A 20,328-nucleotide genomic window follows, 5' to 3' on the forward strand; every position below is an offset into this window, starting at 1 on the left:
TGTCACCAAGGGGGAGCATATAGATATAAAGACCAAGGACAGACCCCTGAGGTACGCTGCAGGAGAACGTGGAGAGGCGATGGATGAAGATAGAGTGGTCAACGGCATCAAAGGTAGCAGAGAGGTCAAGGAGGAAGAGGAGACAGAGGGAGCCCTGGTCGCAGATGGACATCAGCGACATGGAAACCCGATTGGAGGGGTTCGTAAAGGGAATGGCAGGAGAGGAAGGAGCAAACCTGGGAAGCAACGACTCATTCCAGGACCTTGGAGAGGAACGGGAGATGGGGCGGTAGTTTGAGAACAGGAATGGGTTCTGGGAGGTTTTTTTAATGATAGGAATAATGATGGCTGTTTTTAAAAGGGTGGGAGCTGTGCCAGAAGACAGGGAGAGGTTTATGATGTCTGTGAGTAGAGGGGCAAGGAGTTGGAACTGGGAGGTAAGGAGAGGGATAGGGATGGGTTGAGGGAGCAGGTGGTTGGTTTCATGCGGATATAGTGGTGGTGAAAGAGGAGCGGGAGACGGGCTCGAAGGTGTAGAGGAGGGATGGGTAGGAGCCGGGTTGTGAGAGGAGATGGGGAGGGAGTAGTAGACGAAAGGGCAGAGGCAACTGAGTGGATCCCCTTGACTTTGGATTCGAGGAAGTCCAGCATCGCCTCACAGTTGGCATTGAAGGTGAAGCTGGGCGAGGCGTGAGAGGGCGGCGGAAGAGCCGGTTGGTGATGGGGAAGAGGAGCCTGGGGATGTCCTTGGCCTCCAAGATTGTCTTGGAGTAGAACTGTAGAAATTGAAATCATAGCTAACAATTTATGAATACACTCTGGGAGCTGTATTCTGCCTGTTCTTCTGTAATTTCTTATTTCACAAGATCTTAATTAATATGAGCCTAAATTTCTTTTAAGAAAGTTCATAGCACTTATAACTGGAGTTAATGACATCCAGGTATTGGTTAATGGCATCTTGTTATATTTATGGATTGACCCTTATTCCTAAAATTATTTCCTAATGACGAGCTCATCTTTCTACTACAAAAATACACTTTATAGTGAAATCTGTGAAGCATTTGAGATGGCCTTCTAACATGAAAGTCACCATTATCAAATACAAACATGATTATCCTACTTTTTTTACACTGTACATCCCTCCATGGATGCACTCTACATCTCATGGAGCCAATACAGAATCTCAGCATCCTGTTCGACGTTTCACCACTGTCTCACACTGCAGGCTGCCGAGACCCTCATACACTCATTCATCACATCCAGGCTCGACTACCCAAACTCCCTGTTTGTTGACCTCCCTCTCTAGGCTGCAGTTCGTCCAGAACTCTGTAGCCCATGTCCTCTCCCGCACCAGGCTCCACGACCCTATTACCCCCACCGTCGCCCGACTCCACTGGCTTCCCATCACACAGAGGATACAGTTCAAGATCCTGGTCCTCACCTTCAAAGCCCTTCATGGTCTTGCTCCCACCTACCTCTGTGACCTCCTAAACCCCATACCAACCTATCTGCTCAGAGGGCTCCTGCCTGCTTCATGTCCCCGTGTCGCCCACCCCACCATTGGCAGGCAGGCCTTCAGCCACTCTGCCCGCACCCTTTGGAACTCCATTCTGCAGTCCCTCCACCTTGCCCCTTCCCTTGCCTCCTTCAAAACACATCTCAAGACTTCCTCTTCAACCATGCCTTTGGTTACCCTCCTTACCTCCCATCGCACTCCACCCTCCCCGATCCTGATCCCCAGCTTGGGTCTGAAACACTGATTGTCCAGTGTCTTGGAACATCCTCCCGACGTGAAAGGCCTTATACAAATATAATTTTGTTTGTTTGTACACACGTAATCTGCAGCAGCCACGACCTACATGTGGACCTGAACCATTAGCAGTGTATGTCAACAGGCCCAAATCTCATTGTGAGCCCAACAGCTCTTTTAATTTGGAGCCAAGATCTTGGGGAACGAAATCATGAAACAATTCTATTATCCACTAAGTGGATAATAAAACTAATCTCAATTGTTACCATATCATGGGCAAGAAAGCTTCATGTGAGCTAGTCCATCTATACTATGGGCATTCTTGAAGCAAATGTGTATAAATAATATTTGCAATGTTGCATAACTAACCTACTTTTACCAAATATCGTTCCCAAAATTTTGCAACAGTGTTTGCCAAAACTTGGTAGGTGAGTTAACAGCTGGAATCTGCGAGAGCCCTTCCCCTTTTTTCTCCAGCTGTAAATGTTAACTGGCACTTTTAGAACCATGTGCTGTACTTTTTATAGTGTGTAGGAATGGCGTCTGGGAACAGAGTGATTTCCCTAATATTACAGTATAAGGATTACAATATAAAGATTGTAATCTTTAGATGTCTAAACACTCATGATGACTTTGCTGCCTCCATTCTAGCCTTTGGCATAATCAGAATCTGGCATTGTGAAGGATACTATTTGAAGAATAGTGAAGATTAGGTTATGTCTTAATTTTTCAAATGTGTTTTTGGATTCAACCCATATTTTAGACAACATTTATTGAAGTGAGACAAGTGAAAACAACCATTTGTTTTGTTATAATTTAAAATTCTGTTTTGGTTTCGCACATTTGTCATTATTCTGTTTTAACCTTTTTCCCTTAATATTGATTTATTGTGGCAATGATTTATGGAAGCTGAATGTAATGAAGTTAATGAAGCGATACAAGATCTGTATGGAAATTGTTTTATTCAGTTCTATATAAAAAGTGATGGAAACCAGAGAAATGGAGTAGTGGTGTGAGTATTAAAGAGACATTATAAAAGGGAGAGGAAAATACTTCCAGCTTCAGACACATAATCCATCACATGAACCTTTTCCCCTTGTTCAACCTGTTTTGCACCACCAAAAACCTTATTTATAAGCAAAATGTTTTCTATGCTACAGCAACTGCAATGTTACAGTATCCGACTGTGCCAGCTTCGTTCTTTCCTCTCCCAGCATTCCCTCCATGAACCCCTCCAATCTGGGTTTCGTGCTGCTCACAGCACAGAGACATTTCTGGTCAAAATGACATTCTGTCAACCTGCAACCAGGGCTGTCTCTGTATCCTCGTTCTTCTTGACCTCTCGGCCGCTTCGATACCGTCAACCACTCATCTTCTCCATCACCTCCTCTCACCTCCGCCTCAACGGTTATGTCTTTGCCTGGTTCCATACCTATTTTTCCCATCTGCACTTCGTGTCAACCAACAGCTTCTCCTCTAGTCCCCGCACTGAAATGGGTGGTATCCCTCAGGGCTCTGTCCTAGGTCCCCTCCTCTTCAATCTATACATGCTCCCACTCAGTAATGTCATCCGCAGGCATTGGGTCAATTTCCACATGTATGCGGATAACACCCAACTCTATCTTGCCGACTCCACCCTCGACTCCAAGCCTGTTGATGTCATAGCAAATTGTCTGTTTGACATCAGGTCCTGAACGAGAGCCAACTTCCTCCAGCTCAATGTTGACAAGACAGAGGCCCTCCTACTTGGCTCTCGGCAGCGCCTCTGCACCTCAGCTGTTGACATTATCACTATTCATGGCTGCACTTTACACCTCACTGAGCCAATACGAAACCTCGGTGCCCTTTTCAATCCCCACATTCGTGCCGTGATCCATTCCGCCTTTCCACACCTCCGCAAGATTGCCCACCTCCACCACTGCCTCTTACCTCAGGCCGCCGAGGTCCTGATTCACACTTTCATCATGTTCCGGGTTGACTACGTCAATTGCCTGCTCGCTGGACTTCCCAACTCTTCGCTCCACAAGCTGCAGATTATTCAGATCTCTGCAGCTCGTATCCCCTCCTACACCGGGCTCTGGGGACCTATCACCCCTGTTCTTGCCCAGCTTCGCAGGTTCCCCAGTCCTCAGAAAATTAAGTACAAAACCTCATTCTTACTTTCAAGACCCTCCACCGTCTTGCTCCCCAACCACTCCGATCTCGTAACCCCATATCAACCTGTCCGCTCCTTCCGCTCGGTGGAGACCAGCCTGCTTCAGGTCCCCCACACTTCTCTCCCCACCATTGGCGGTCAGGCATTTAGTATCTCTGTCTCCACACTCTGGAACTCTACCCTGCAATCCCTCCCCCTCACCCCCTCTCTTACCTCCTTCAAGTCCAGTTTAAAGATCTTCCTCTTCGACTGTGCCTTTGGCCACCCTCCCACCCCAACCCCTCTGCCCTCCTGACCCCAACTCCCAGCTTGGGTCCAAAAACCCCTGTCTGTCCAGTGCCCCGGGACGTCTTTCCGATGTGAAGGGCACTATACAAGTGTAATTTGTTCTTGCCACGTTCAAGTCCCAACTTGTAACTGAAGTATAATATAATTGTAGCCTGCATGCTTCTCCTAAAAGCACATTTTCAAGTCTCTTGTTTTGGATGGAGGCAGGAGGAGGAAGTCTGTGTAGTGTTTGTGATGTGTGTATGTTGAAAGAGTCTGTTACTGTGTTGTTGTAGAGTGTGTTGATGACTGAGCAAAAATATGTTTTATCAAATGATCTGCAATGTGAATTGTCCCTTGTTCTAACCAAGGAAAATAATACGGAAGAATGGTGCAGAAAGAAGCAGAATTTTGTTTTTAAAAAAACGCTTTGCTATTTTGGAAATTTCTAGTACTCAAATGTTTTTGAGTACTCCGCAGCTCAGGCACTGGCAGCATCAGCACAGATGCATACTCCACCTCGGTAAGCTAGTCAGGATCCTGGGCGTCTTGTTCGACTCTCAACTGTCCTTTCTCCCCCATATCTGTGCCATAACCATTCTGTCTTCCCCCATCTCTGCAACATTGCCCGACTCCCCAACTGCCTCAACCCTCAGGCCCCCGAAACCCTCATACACGCATTTGTCACCTCAAGGCTCGACTGCGGAAACTCCCTCCTTGTTGGCCTCCACAATTCCCCTGCTCCATGTCTCCCGCCCGACCCACCCTACCATCGGCGGCAAGGCTTTCAGCCTCTTTGCCCCAACCTTTGAAACTCCATCCCACAATCCCTTTGCCTTGCTCCCTCCCTTGCCTCCTTCAAGGCATGACTCAAGACCATCCTTTTCAACTGTGCCTTCAGCCGCCCTCCCACCTCTCTGGCCTCCCTCATCCCAATCCAGGCTACCACGCTCGGGTTCTGATCTCCAACTGTTCAGCAACTTGGGACTTCCTCCCAACATGAAAGGCAATTTACAAATGTAATTTTGTTGTTGTTTCTTGCAAGCTTTAAAATGCACGTCTTCTAGACTTTCTAAGGATTTACATAACCATGGCATTGAAACTGCAGGGTTCAACTAATGGGCATAATTTACATTACATTAAATGCCACACAGTTTGATTCTCATAGATTTCATAAACTCTTGATCTATGTGTGCTCTTATATAAAATATACTTTTACTGGTAGATTTTATATAATTATGAATTATGAGCACATAATGAGTTGACAACGATACTGTCCAGATTTAAGATGAAATTCCCATTCCCAGTTTATTCATTAAGGCAACTGATGAATAAATTCAGCGCCTTGGGACGTCCTCCCGAAGTGAAAGGTGCTCTATAAATGGAATCTTGTTGTTGTTGTTGAAAAAAATTACTTTTATTAGTGATTATGTCAAGGAAAAGCTTTGAAGCGTTGTGCCAAGAGGCTATACAAGTATAAGTTTTGTTGCAATTGTTTGAATGTTTATTTTCAAAGATAATTCTTGAAACAATTTTTACAAATTAGTGCACAGAGGTTAGATTCATTTGTAATAAATTTAAATGAGTAGTTGCGCTCCACTTAGATTTGGATCATTTTTGAGCTCATAAGAATGAATATTGTAACTCAAATAATCTTGGTCCATGAATCCATGAGATTCACCCACTTTGTTTTAAAAGAACTTGCACAAAATGAGGTGATTGTCCTCCTCCCTAGCCTCCAGTTCATAGCAGTAAAAGAGCACCATTGTAGCTAGTATTACTTCGCAGTTATTTTGTCAAAGAGTGGAATCATTTAAATTGATAAGCAATGCTAGACGCCTTGGGTAGTCAATACAGTTCAGTATATAGGGAAGGGGGAAATAAGAGTTTAATACATGAATGTCCAGAAATTGTTAAATACTCGGAAGTGGAATGAAGCAGCTCAATAGGAATATATCAAAGCATACTTATGTAAGCCATTTTATGATTTGAGAATGCAGAATAAGATTAATAGCATACATGTGAGATATTTTGGAGAAAAATGAGTTTCTTTCAGGCTCGTGCATAAATGGTTAAAATTAACGTTTTTTTTGTCTTTGTGTTTTAAGCTTTTGGATATGAAGGTTTTTGTGGATACTGACTCTGACATCAGACTTGTTCGCCGCTTAAAGAGAGATATATCTGAGAGAGGTCGGGACATTGGAGGTGTCATCAAACTGTACAACAAATTTGTCAAACCTGCATTTGAACAGTACATAGAGCCTACTGTCCAGCTGGCAGACATAGTAGTTCCGAGAGGTAAGCAGCTACCTGGGCATTGTTGATTTCAGTGCTTTATGATACAAATAGAATCACTCAAAAGTAAAGGTCTTCCATATTATTTTCTAATTAAGTAAGTAGGTTTCCCTACCTGTATAATGGGGGAGCACCAGAATTTGGATCTTGATACCCTGGCCCATAAGGTAACAGCGTCTGACTGTGACAGGCTTCAGGTGGAGCACACCTTCAACTTCAAGCACCGACAAATCTGGACAGACCTCCTCAAAATCTGCCACTCCACTCTAGCCTCGGCCAAGTCGTCCTTCTACTCCAGGATAATCCTGGAGGCGAAGAACAACCCCAGGCTTCTGTTCTCTAACACATCCCGACTCCTCTGTCCCCACCGCCACCCCGCGCAGGTCATCTCCTCCAACCTTCACTGCGAGGAGATGCTGGATTTCCTTGAATCCAAAATCAAGGGAATCCGCTCCACGGTCACTGCCCCTCCAACTTCCACCTACCCCCACCCCTTCCCTCCCACACTCCAACTCCTACCCATCCTCCCCTACACACCTTCAAACCTGTTTCCCCACCCTCTGTCACCAACCTCATCTTGTCCCTGAAACCCACCACCTGCTCCCTTGACCCCATCCCCACTCCACTCCTTATCTCCCAGCTCCACCTCCTTGCCCCACTTCTCACAGACATCATCAACCTGTCCCTCTCCTCTGGCTCTGTTCCCATTCCCCTAAAAACATCACTCCCACTTTGAAAAAACCCTCCCTTGATGCGTCGCAGCTATCAAGTTACCGGCCACCGCTTGTCCTCCCACCTCAACCTTCAAGCCCCTGTCCTTGAGTGGTTTAGGTCGTACCTCTCCCACCGTCTTCATTTTGTTTCCACAAACGGCTTTTCCTCCAGCCCCCGCACTGTCTCGTGCGGTGTCCCTCAGGACTCTGTCCTCGGTCCCCTCCTCTTCACCCTCTATATGCTCCCCCTTGGTGACATCATCCGCAGACATGGGGTTAACTTCCACATGTATGCGGATGACACCCAACTCTACCTTTCCTCCTCTACCCTCAACTCCACGACCACTGATGTCCTGACAGCCTGCCTGTCCGACATCGAGTCCTGGACGAGAGACAACTTTCTTCAGCTCAACGTGCGCAAAACTGAGGTCCTCCTGATTGGCTCACGTCAGCGCCTCCGCACCTCAGGCGCTGACAGCATCAGCATCCAAGGCTGCACTCTCCACCTCTCAAAGCCATCAGGAACCTCGGCGTTCTGTTCGACCCTCATATCCGCGCCACAACTGGCACCGCCTTCCATCACCTCCAGAATATCGCCAGACTACGGCACTACCTCACCCCTCACGCTGCTGAAACTCTGGTCCACGCCTTTATCACCTCAAGGCTGGACTATGGGAACTCTCTCCTCGCCGGCATTCCCGGCACCTCCCTCCACAAGCTGCAGGTCATTCAGAACTCTGCAGCTCGTGTACTGTCCCGCACCAGGCTTCGCGACCACATCACTCCCACCCTCGCTCACCTCCACTGGCTCCCCATCCCCCAGAGGATCGAATTAAAAATCCTCATCGTCTCCTACAAGGCCATTCACGGCCTCGCTCCCTCCTATCTCTTCGACCTACTATCCCCCTACTTATCTGCCAGTACCCTCCGTTCCTCTGGCTCCGGTCTGCTCCACATCCCCGCCCTAAACACCCTACCATCGGTGTCCGGGCCTTCAGCCTCTCAGCGCCTAGGCTCTGGAACTCCATCCCCCAGTGCCTTTGCCTTGCTTCCTCCCTTTCCTCCTTCAAGGCCGGTCTCGACCTTTCTCTTCGACCGTGCCTTCAGCTCCCCTCTCAACTCTCTACCCCCTCCTCTCTCCCTCCCTTCCCTCCCCTCACCCTGACCATTTCCCCCCTGCTCGGGTCCTGACCCAACTGTCTAGCGCCTTGGGATGTCCTCCTGAGGTGAAAGGCGCTCTATAAATGAAATCTTGTTGTTGTTGTGATGCAGGCACTTTGAAGCTGTTTATCTGTACCGACGTACTGGATAACACAACAGGTCTGTCTTTTACCAGCAACCAACTGTTTGGTAGTGAGGCTAAAAGCCTAGGACCTTTACATCTGTATTAAGTCTACTTGGGACATCTACCATTGCCACAAGTGATGAGTCAATTTCTACCACCTCTAGAGTCTTGCCCATTTGTTCATACACTATTCAGTACATGAGCGTATCTATCATTCCTCTCACCATCTCGAGATAAATTGACCGTTGACTTCATAGTTATTTGTGGCACTATGCTGTACTTAAGTTGGCTGCCATATACGTCCACAAAATTCATTCACTACCCTTATACCCTTACACCTGTATGTTCTCTGGACATGTAAAAGTTTCAATATTAACCTTCATAGCCAATATTAATAGCTCAACTTTATGTTGCAATTGAGGACTAAAGGGTTTCTAGACATTTATTACCAATGTTGTTGATGTTCTTATTTGTGTACCAACATGCTTTGCTTTCAACCTTTTTTTCTCCATAGTTCCAAGAATATACAGTACAGTGGGCTTCAAGTTAACAGAATTTGTAGCTTCAGACATTCATTGTGTGCAAAGGAAGGTATAAAAATGCAAATTGTTATGAAAATTAGGCATTTATAGGTATGGTACTGTCGACCTAACCCATTGCTCAGTTCTTTAATTTTGAGCAAATCCTAGAAAAAAATCGTTGTTTGCTCTCTTTGATTTGCTAGGTGGAGAAAATTTTGTTGCACTGGACCTGATTGTCCAGCATGTACACAGTCAGCTGGAAAAGGTAGGTGTGTCTTTTGTATGTTATTTGAAAGTAGTAATTTTTGTAAATATACTCATCCTTGATAAAGATGCTAATTGATTTGCATTTGTTTTATACATTTTTGTTAGTTTTGAACAATTTACAGTTATTTCTTAGACGTAATTATATTGTTCCATTAATTCATGTGTTTGCCATGAGTGTACGAAACACTTCTTTAGTAATGCACACATGCTTCTGCACATGGATTCTTCTGATGATGCAACACATCTACAAGTTTACTTCATGTAAAACACATTCCACAGAAGATAGAAATGTTCTACACAGAAGCGGGGCATTTGGTTCATCTTGTCTGATATTGCATATACTTGCCACATACAACTTGAATGTCATTCCCTTTGTGTTGAATGCCCAGAGGATGTGAAGTCAATTTCAGAGATATAAACAGCATTTTATAAATTCTCAGTTTTTTCAGCGTTTAGTGGTAGTGCCCTCATATGTCATGAGGAACAAGAGTAAGTCTGTCAAACCTGCTGTTAGATTATCTCATTTCCCCATTTTCGCCCTATATTAATTTAATTTCCTTCTTGAGTATCTATCTCGTTTAATAGATGTTGCATCTGATACAGACATGATGGACCAAATGTTGATCTTCTGTTCGCTGCCTGGAACCTTCCGGGCAGTCCATGGCATGTTCACAGTACCTGATTCTAAGCAACATTTTGACCATTACACATTTATTTCAACTAATCAAATGTAATCAATTTGTCTTTTGAGAAATCTATGACCTATTTGGAATTGATGACCATGGTAAAGTGTCCAAAGCAAGTTGTCTAATGCTAACTAGTCCACATGAAGCCTTTAAAATTGCTGACCAATACCGTAATACATTCTTATTGCTCAATCAATTATGAGTACCAAATCTTTGAATAGACTGTTGCATCATCATATGTTACCTTAATCCAGAAGCTGCTGCTAAAACTTTTAAAAAGCCATATGAATTCATGGATTTAGAGTTCATCACTTTCCATCTGTTGAATTAAAGATTCATACATTTAATATTTACAAATTAATAGTTACAATATAGTTTTTGCTACTGTACCCTAGTATCTGAGCATTTATGAGTAAATAGAGCGATGCCTACAATATTGTAATCTTTACAATGAATTAATTCAGATATTATCAGTTATATCTGGTGTGTGAAGGTTTATGCAAAGAATACAGGGCATTTTTCTTAGCATCTTCCTTATTAAAAAAGAATACTAGGTTAGACATGTAAAATCAAAGTCGTTTTTCATATTTTCATTCATTAATTTTTTAAAAGTCAGCAAATAAATCGTTAGCATTTGAACTATAATCACGTGCCTCGGATCCACATAAAAATTACTGCTTTCCCTCTCCACAAGACTTTTCAATCTTATCTGCTGACAGTGCAGAGTGATCATGCAAACAATATAACTACAATACAACAAACCTGAAAGATATATTTTACAAATTATCAATTGCCCAGTGACTCACTGTTCCTTTACTGAAATGAAAATGACTTGCCCCCAGGTTTCTGTGAAAGTTCCTCTGCTCTGATCATATCACTAGGATATTCATACTGATAGTCCAAGGTGACTTGGCTGGGTATTTTTTCTTCTCATAGGTTTGCCCCTGCCCTCCATGTGATAACCAGCTGAGATCAGATACTCCCTGATGAACAGCAAAAGTGCTCTTTATACTAATGGTGGTTGAAATTAGATATTCTCTACCACATTCTGTAGTTGAGCAGAGTCCAGAAATTATTTTGAAGTGAAATTAGATAAATGCTTGAAAAAGAATTATTAAAGGGTTTGAAGAGCAAGCAGGAGAGTGAGAGTAGATTGGCTCATGTGTGCCAGAAGGGGTGTAGGGGGAGAAACACCAGTGCAGATTTGACACCAAATAACTTGTTTCTGTGGTTCTATATGATATGAGCACTTTGATGCAGCCCTGTATCCCACGGAAAGATTTTTTTTCTGTCAGTCGGGTGTCTGACAAATGCAGAAACCCATCACCGTGCTCAAGCGTATCCAAACCAAACTGAGAATTCCATGCATCCCACCTACGCGTGGAAATACCAGAGATAGATCGTTGGAATGGAATAAAATTCAAAAGTCTAGTGGTCAGAGCACGCAGTGATTTTTATGCGGATCCTAGGCACAGGACTGTATAGATTGAACTAAATATGGACTAAATGAATCAATGATGGAAAAATAGTAAACTTAAGTAACTTTATTTTTTAACAATGGTGTATTCTTACCATGACTATAATCTGGATTTTTTGATTATTGAATGCTATCTGCAGCTTTAAAAAGGATATGTGTTTGGAATTTACTTTTGAAATGTGATTATTTGAAACCTCTGCAAAAAAACTAACTTCTGAAAATTCTGTCATACTGAATGGAGTAAAATATAATCTGAAGAATGTAAGTAATTCTGGGACAGCTTTCAATTCGCCATCTAGCCAAAAGCTTCTGTATTTCGGTGTGATTTTAAATTATTATGTAATAATACATCATAAGGATAATTTTAATTGAGGAATATTGTAAGACAAATGCCCTCCCTACTTACATATTGTCCATCCAAAATGGAAGTGATGATGGGTTTCATTCATGGCAAAATGCACAGCGAATGTATTTTTGTACTTGTAACAGTTACAGCTTGATATTTACTGTTACCGCTAATGAGAATGACCGTTTCATTTTTATTTCTTTCCTCCCATGTGTGATAATGAAATACTTGCTAAATCCTGAACGAATTTTCTGTAATCACCACAGCGTGAAATCACAGTAAGGTATGACAAGCAGAGCAAAGTTTTTAGTTTGCAGAAAGGGAAAGGGGGCATGATGAGACTACAGGCATCACTGATGGCATTTCAAAAAGAGCCACATTTTATCTCAATAGAGCCTGCTTGAATACACTTGTTTCAAATTAGTGGAAATTCATAGATACTTACCATGATCCAATTGGACTGTGCCTCTGTCTGCTCTGGTTTCAACCCCTCCCCCCATTCCTTTTCATAGTTAAACTACCCAATATTTAGATGCATAGAGCCAAATACTAGTTATTGCAATGGTATATTTTCAACCACCAATTATGCTTTTGTACTCAGATTTCACAAATCGGATATGCTGAATATCCTGAACAGCAGTATTCTATGCACTGATTTAAAAATACAGTAATTCTTTGAATATACAACCCATTCAGGATTGAAAACCTTTAGGTGTTTTGTTTCTTATAATATGCTTACAATTTCGGAAATGTCTAAGGGTGAATATGAATATACAACATTTGAGTATTTTATTTTGTTGTATTCATGAAATAAAAGGGTTGTTATAATGATTCTATTGCAGCGATACTGCTGTGCCGCTCAGTATTAATTGTAAAGGCAATTTAATTATAAAGGTAATTTAATTTTGTTTAGTGTGAAATATCAGAAATAATCTGAAATTGCAAAATGCCATCAATACAACTAGTATTTGTTTTGTGTCCAAAAATCATTTAGATAAGTGAATGTTTTACTGTAGCTTTTCAATGAAATACTTTCTAATAGAACGCACCTTGTTTATGGCTTCCTTCATTTGATAAATGACCATACAAAGCAGACCCTCTTCTTTATGATAAGCTTTTGGTATGGCACTCAAACAGGATTATAGAGACTACTGAATATGAAAGAAGTCTCATCTGAAAGCCAGCAACTGGAAAATATCCCTGTCTCCACCCAGGTTTGGTCAGAGTTCATGAAACTGCCAGATTTTTAAAAAGTCATCTCATTTACTACACTTGGCTGGTTGTGCTGCCTCTTCCATCACCTTTTCTCTGATCGTTTCTTACTCAAAAGCTCAGTCGAGCCCGTATTGGTAGAATCTCCTGTTCATTGTTTGAAAATGAATTTTGGACAACTCCCTATTTCTTTTTCAATACATATGTGCTTTTCTTTGTGCTAGCATCTAATATAGATGTCTTCTCTTTCTGTCCATGAATATTTCACCAATTGTCTCGCTTTGAATAATTCTGAACTGAACAGAGGAAACTTCGCTGGGATATGTGAGGACAACTTGTGTATTTTTGAGTTTTGTTTTCAACTTTTGATGTTATTTGCAGTTAATTTGATTTTTCCCTTGCGTGGCTTCTTTGCATTTCAGTTTTTTTTTGTCTTGGCTTTCCTCACAACTAGTTTAAAACAGCTGAAATGTTTTGGATTAACAAACTGGGTGAACAACAAGTTATTTGGATGTATGTGAAATGCAACTTGAAGATTTTCTGTATTCATCTTGTTAAAAACAATTAAATAAAATAGAAAATATCTTCATTGTTTCACGAAATAAAATAAACATTTAGTGTGAATATTGATTCTATTAGCTTTTAGATATTCCACCATTTCTACTGTGAGCTCCTGAAAAGGAACATCCTGGTCAAAGTATATTAATGAGAGCCTCAGTATTTGGATGCTAATGAAAAACTAAATTTTTCCTTAGACAGAGTTGTCTTCTTGTATTGCTGCAATTCATTTAGTGCATATACATGAATAGAAGCTGTCCCTTTCTCATTGGCTGTGGACCACCAGAAAACTTTTCTTATGAAGCACACCTGAGTGCTGAAATCTAGATAAACATGCACAATAATTATGCAGTATTGTTTCTTTTAAAGAATCCTAATGGCAAAAGTTTTATTATCTCCTACATTTGATATTTCTTGTCAATTTTCCCCTCCTGAAAGTAATGGCTTGTGTTGAGATACAGTTGCACTGGCAGCATCAAGTGACTAGCCACTGTTCATATGTGAATCTAGCTGATGAGCATTACAGCTGTACTTGTCCTTCCTATCTCCACCCTCCACAAACTGAGTTCATCCCAAATTCTACAGACCGTATTCACTCTTGCACCAGCATCTACATACCCATTCTCGCTAGGTTTTGTAGCCTTCCACTAGCCCAGCAGATCAACTTTTAATCCTGATTTTGACCTTTGAATTCCTTCAAAAACTTGTCCTTCCCTTACCCTACTCCCTGTTCCTCTGATCTGGTCTATTGCTCATTCTTTATTCTCTCCATATTGCAACTGAAGACAGAGACTTCTTTCACTAGACTGCTGCCCACCGGAACTCTCTTCCAAAATTGTTTTGCTTCGCTTCCTCTCTCCCTTGCTTTCAAGACCATCTTTAAAATGTTTTCCTTTTAATGTGCTTTGGTCAACTTTCCTTTCTATGTGCTCAGTGCTCCTTTTCATAATTATTAAGCACTTTAAGACATTAATTTTATATGAAAGGTGCTGTGGAATTACAAGTTTTTTTTATTATTTTCCCTTCTATGGCCTATATAGGAAATTCCCTTTGAGATGTTTCCCTTTTTAGCTTATCCTTAGTGTACGACAGTTAGAAGTGAATAATTCTTAAGAATAACAAAATATAATTGTCATTATTACTTTTTCAATTTTTTTTTACTTGATTTCAATTAGACATTGGATTTCATCCTAAAGTAGTACAGGAATAAAATAACTTGTGTGATGGGGAATATATTTAAACACCATCCATCATTCACTGAAGAATAGGCGGAGATGCAACAGTTTATTAAGATGGAGAAATAAAGCAAAGGGAATCCAAACTAAAATTGTTACACAAATTGTACATATCCTTTGCTTGTGTGCAAATGATCAGTCACTTATATCCCCCTGTACCTCATATCAAGTCAAAAAAAAAATCTCAAATCATTGGAGTTCCTGCGCAAACAGAGCAGTTTAGAAAAATGCAACATGATCTGAAATCTAGCTTGTAGGCGTAAAGCATATGTAGTTTATTTTCTATTTGTGCATTTTAACAGTATACATTTTATTTCCTGTGGAGCATGAGTAGCACTGTAACTGATCATCTGTTTGATCTTATTTAACACCGGTAGTCAACATTTCAGTAATTTGCATGAAAAAAATCGTAATGGGTTCTAATGGTGAAAATAATTTAAAAACAAATTTAATGCACTGCAAGGATAATGCACAAATGCATTTTGATTGATTGGTTAAATGTTATGTCAGTCCAATTTGTGTTGTATGATTGTTATTCCTACACAATATGAAAGAAATTGAAATATGAATTAAAACTTGAGGTATATTGAAAGGAAAGCATAATTGCATTATATTTCTATAATTATCTAAGAAATATATATCAGCAAATAAGATGCATTCAATGTCTGCAGTTAGTGTACATTATGAATGCATGTTTCTAACATTATTATTCAAGTAATGTGTACAGTTTCAGCAGACTGACTACTTTCTGTGTATTAAACAAAAGGAGGACCTAAACCTCTGATGATCTTCAGAAAGTCTAGAAAATACATAGTCAATCCACTTTACAGTATATTTGGTGAAACGCTTTGAAATGACTCAACGATATGATTAGGTGCTATATCAAATCCAAGGATTATTATTAGTCAAATCGGTGTTCATTGTCAAGATACTCATTCGATTTTTGTATTATAAAGATCTGGGATGCTGAGAAGGAAATAATTTCATAGCTATCTTAACTACTTCATCCTCAGTATTAAAGTTAGAAATGTCATGCTTTAATTAATGAAGACATCAGAATGGGTCTTTTATTACTTCAAAATTTCATTGGTGTGAGGTTTAATCAGATTATACGTTTGAGTGAAGGACATTGTTTTTTTTCCCCATTGTGTTGAATGATGTCACAATAATTATCCCTTTTGTGGCTTTCTTATAATAACTACGTAAAACCTCTGCAATTAATTAACAGAAAAGTGATAGGTTTTCCAAAAACACTTACTACAGTGTTCCTGATGTATGTGCACTGTTGAAATTGAAACACTTGAAGTTTCAAGTGTTTTTTCAAATAGGTGGACCAGCAAAAATGCATGGTCCAGGTTATGTGGGATTTTGATCATTGCTATTTATTTGACCTATTACCTGGTTACGTAGAATTTCTGGGGAAAATGCATAGTACAGAAATCTGTGGAGTCCTGTAGCTCAGTGGTTAGAGCACTCGCTTTGCAAGCGAGAGAACTGAGTTCAATTCCATGCAGGGCGAAACCTTGGGCAAGTTTCCTTACTCCACACGCCTAATAATAATCCCTCCAAAAACCAAAAAAAACAATAATTAAATTGGTCATTTTCAATCTACGACTGTTTGTGGGACATTGCTGTGCGCAATTGGCTGCCGCGTTCGCACACAAATATACAGTCAACTCACTTTACAGTGTGTTCTGTGAAGCGCTTTGGGACGTCCTCCCGACGTGAAAAGCGCTATATCAAATGCAAGGATTATTATTATTATTATTATTATCTGATTTAATCAGCCACTGTCTGAGCTGGTCAAAATTGATGATTTGTCAAATTGGGTGATTTGTACCAGTGAGTGCATCCTTTTTAAAAAAAAAATTTTTTTTTAAAAATCTGTCACTGTGAGATATAGCCAATGATCTTGTGTGTATCTATAAAATAAAGCATAATTATTGCAGTTTATTGGATTTTTTCATATACAATGAGCTTTTGTGGTGGTGTTAAGAATCTAATATTGTAAGTTTTAAGTTTTAAGCAACCTTTACTGGCAATTCTTAAAACTAATGCATCTCACACCAAACTACAATTTGAATACAATGAATTATGAGGTTAAAACTTATTATACATCTGCTTTGTTTTTCATTTTAATAGTTCATATTGAAAAATGTAGTATCCACAAACCTACCATGTCATTTCAACACAAACATGCTGTTAGTTGGAACAGCAGAAGTTGTGGGTTACTCTTTTAGCAGTCTTTTAATAGTTTGCTAACTACAAGACTTAATTTTGAACTGGTGCAAGAATGATTGTATTGTGCTGTAGAGTCAAAACTTTACCCTGGTGTTAACATATTTCTTATCACTACAGAGCAGCACTGGCATCTGCCCATCAAGGACAACCTCTACCAGACAAGCTTAGTGTGCTTGAGAGTACTCCACAGGTTAGAGGGATGCACACCATTATCAGGTAATGTAAACAATTAATGGTATTATTGGGTAATTTTAGTTTGGAATGAATGGCAAGATAAAGGATATGCAACAATTAGAGCACATCACACCACAAGGAAGGCAAATAAGATTTATTCATGTTCAAATTTAAGCACACTTTATTGTAGGAATAAACTTGTCATTGGAGTTCTGGGCAGATCTATGGCTCAATTATCTACAAGAAAATGGTGAGAGAAAAGAAGAGGATAAAATATTCTTTATCTCATCTGCTCATTCAAGTGCATACACTAATTCTGCAGTTGAATGTGAGGTCCAACCTATTCGCCTCGCCCCCTCTCTTCCTATTTTCAGGTCTCTACTTAAGACCTGTCTTTTCGACCGCGCCTTTGGTCACCTTCCTCCCCCTCCCCCTGGCTCAGCCCCGGAATCCGTTACTGTGAAGCGCTCTGAGACGCCATCTGGCGTGGAGGGCGCGATATAAATCCAAGTTGTTATTGTTGTATGAGACTTATTGTTTTTATTGTGCATGTCCCAATGTGAAGTTGGGCCTGTTGACATTATAGATAATTGAATAGGATTGCCATAATTTCAAATTTTTCTTTAAGTAATTTTCCATGTACATATCAACGTGTTTTTTAAAACTTTAACTAGTTATCTTGCGGAAAAATACAACATTAATTTTCAAGCTTGCTTTCTGTAAGTTTCTTTTAGTTTCAAATTTTATTTTCCAATTACTTTATTGACTAATAAGAAGATTTATTCAGAGAAATTTGTTGGTGCATAAGATACTATCTAACTTTCTAAGGTTTAATAAATAACTTAAATTTTACAAATCCCCGAAGTTCACCTTTATTTGCAGATACAAGGTATATGTATTTGTGGAGTCCTGTAGCTCAGTGGTTAGAGTACTCACTTTGCAAGCGAGAAACCTGAGTTCAATTCCAGGCAGAGGGCGAAACCTTGGGCAAGTTTCCTTACTCCACACGTCTAATAATAATCCCTCCAAAATAAACAAAACAATAATAAAAATTGGTCATTTTCAATCTACGACTGTTTGTGGGACACTGCTGTGCGCAATTGGCTGCCGCATTTGCCCACAAATATGCAGTCAATTCACTTTATAGTATATTCTGTGAAGCGCTTTGGGACGTTTAGAAGACGTGAAAAGCGCTATATCAAATGCAAGGATTATTATTATTTTATTATATTTTGTCTTTCACAAAATTTCATTTTATTAAGGTTAGGAAGAAGCGCTGTTTCTGCCTATAGAATTTTCTAGTAAAGTTATTTAGCATGTTATTTCCTAATAAATGTTGAGTAATGATGGTAGTCATTAATCTTTTACATGACGGTTTCTTCATTCAATGGTAGAAAAATCACTGACTGTCAGTCCAGTGCCGCTTACTGGAATAAAAAATTGCCTGACCTAAAAATAACCACTCAACTTCATGGTATTTATTCAAAAATACAAATTCTGCAATACCATCATGCAACCTGAGTTCAGATGATTTATGAAGCACTTAAGCCTTCTTGCTGCAGTTTATGATGTCTCTCAAACCACTCAATTAGATTAATGCATTTTCTCATTCCATTGTTTTCTGTAGAACTAAATTAGTTGTCCTTTTTGCTTTAATTTGATAATAGATACATTAATTGAGTGTTTTATACCATAGTTATTTTCAGTATGGTATAAGACTTTCATTTAAAATAGACAAAAATAACTCTGTAATTGTTATGATTAATCCATTAGAAAATCTGATATGGTACAACTAATATTTTAGTAATTACACTGCATGTATATATTGGGTTTTTGATTATTTCTGGTCTATTGCGCAGGAATAAGGATACAAGTCGAGATGAATTTATCTTTTACTCAAAAAGATTAATGAGGCTGCTGATTGAGCATGCTCTCTCCTTCCTACCACTCAAGGCAAGTGTGCTTATTATCCCTTTCAGTGACTTCTAGATTTTACATTTTATTCTGATATCCTTGCATTCATTTGAAGATTACTTGTGTGAGATACAGTTAAACAGCAGCTTGGTAGCTTGTGCTTTGCAAGCACCTGTCTGTGCTATCCTTCAATCCTACAAGGTGTAAAACTTGGATTTAGAATGAATCAATCACAAGATTAGTTTGGATGAAGAAGGTTCTTTGTCCTATCCAATGTCACCCTTTCAGACCACCTATCCTGTTGTCCCCCATTACAGCATCAAGCTGCTTTTTAAATGAGTCCAGCGTCCTGATTTCATTCACCTTTTCTGGATGCCTGTTCCAGTCATTGATTACCATCTGAGTAGGTTATCTGTCCTGAAATTGCTCTTTACAGCTCTAAAACTACCCTTACATGTTATCTCTCTCTCTATACCGTAAATCAAGATATATTCAATCAAGAAAAAAATATAAACATACTGCTGATTGAATACAGACTTACCTAGAACGGTGCGAGTGTTTGGGGGGCTGCTACTTGATGGGGGTTCACAAGTTGTCCGGTCTATTTTTTTCTGGCAGTCTTAATAGCAACGAAATGGGGATTGTGAGCACATGGTACATTCCATTATTGTACCATATAATGGTAGGTGGCTACCAGTCATAACTGAATGTTAGTTTGTGTAGATTATGGAGACTGAGTGGAAGACAAAATTGGCATCACTATGTTGGGAAGAGTGAGACTATTAAGGAGAAAGGCAGAGAGAATAAGGTTTAAAAGGGGTCCTCTCTATGTTAACATTAGTCTAGATTTGTAGCATGAAGATGCAAAGCCCTTGTTAGTACAACTGTTTTTAATTGACTATCATCTGATTTTCAAAGTATTTATTTTTAAAACTGATTATTCATTTTCTTTATTTTTTACATAAATATTTGTAGCCTGTTACAGTGGAAACGCCTCAGGGAGAACTATATGAAGGAAAACGATTTGGTGGGAAAAGGGTGAGTTTGATACCGATTCTGATCAATTTGAACATTATTATGAAAAAAAATTGTAGACATGCAAAGCATCAATCCTACCTATAGTTATTGCTAATAATGAGTTAGTGATTGCCATTATATCAGTTCCATGGGGGGTTGCATTGTAGTTTTTCACTTGTTGTTGCTCATGTTTGTCACCAGTTCCATGATTTTAT

The 20,328-nt window shown here is 40.0% G+C and overlaps 1 protein-coding gene across 3 annotated transcripts in view; it reads left to right on the forward strand.

Moving 5' to 3' along the window:
* Nucleotides 1–20,328, forward strand: part of si:ch211-243j20.2 (uridine-cytidine kinase-like 1) — a 44,103-nt gene that overhangs the window by 18,333 nt on the left and 5,442 nt on the right. For 2 of the 3 annotated variants that reach the window (XM_007904478.2, XM_007904480.2), the window contains exons 6-11: nucleotides 6,281–6,470; nucleotides 9,190–9,251; nucleotides 13,279–13,298; nucleotides 17,126–17,224; nucleotides 19,042–19,135; nucleotides 20,072–20,134. In XM_007904478.2, the coding sequence (XP_007902669.1) occupies nucleotides 6,281–6,470; nucleotides 9,190–9,251; nucleotides 13,279–13,298; nucleotides 17,126–17,224; nucleotides 19,042–19,135; nucleotides 20,072–20,134 (528 nt within the window). Of the gene's footprint in view, nucleotides 1–6,280; nucleotides 6,471–9,189; nucleotides 9,252–12,028; nucleotides 12,046–13,278; nucleotides 13,299–17,125; nucleotides 17,225–19,041; nucleotides 19,136–20,071; nucleotides 20,135–20,328 lie in introns of all 3 variants that reach the window. The other variant, XM_007904479.2, reaches the window with a different exon arrangement.

Source organism: Callorhinchus milii, unplaced genomic scaffold, assembly GCF_018977255.1.
Source record: "Callorhinchus milii isolate IMCB2004 unplaced genomic scaffold, IMCB_Cmil_1.0 Scaffold3, whole genome shotgun sequence".
Classification (NCBI taxonomy): domain Eukaryota; kingdom Metazoa; phylum Chordata; class Chondrichthyes; order Chimaeriformes; family Callorhinchidae; genus Callorhinchus; species Callorhinchus milii.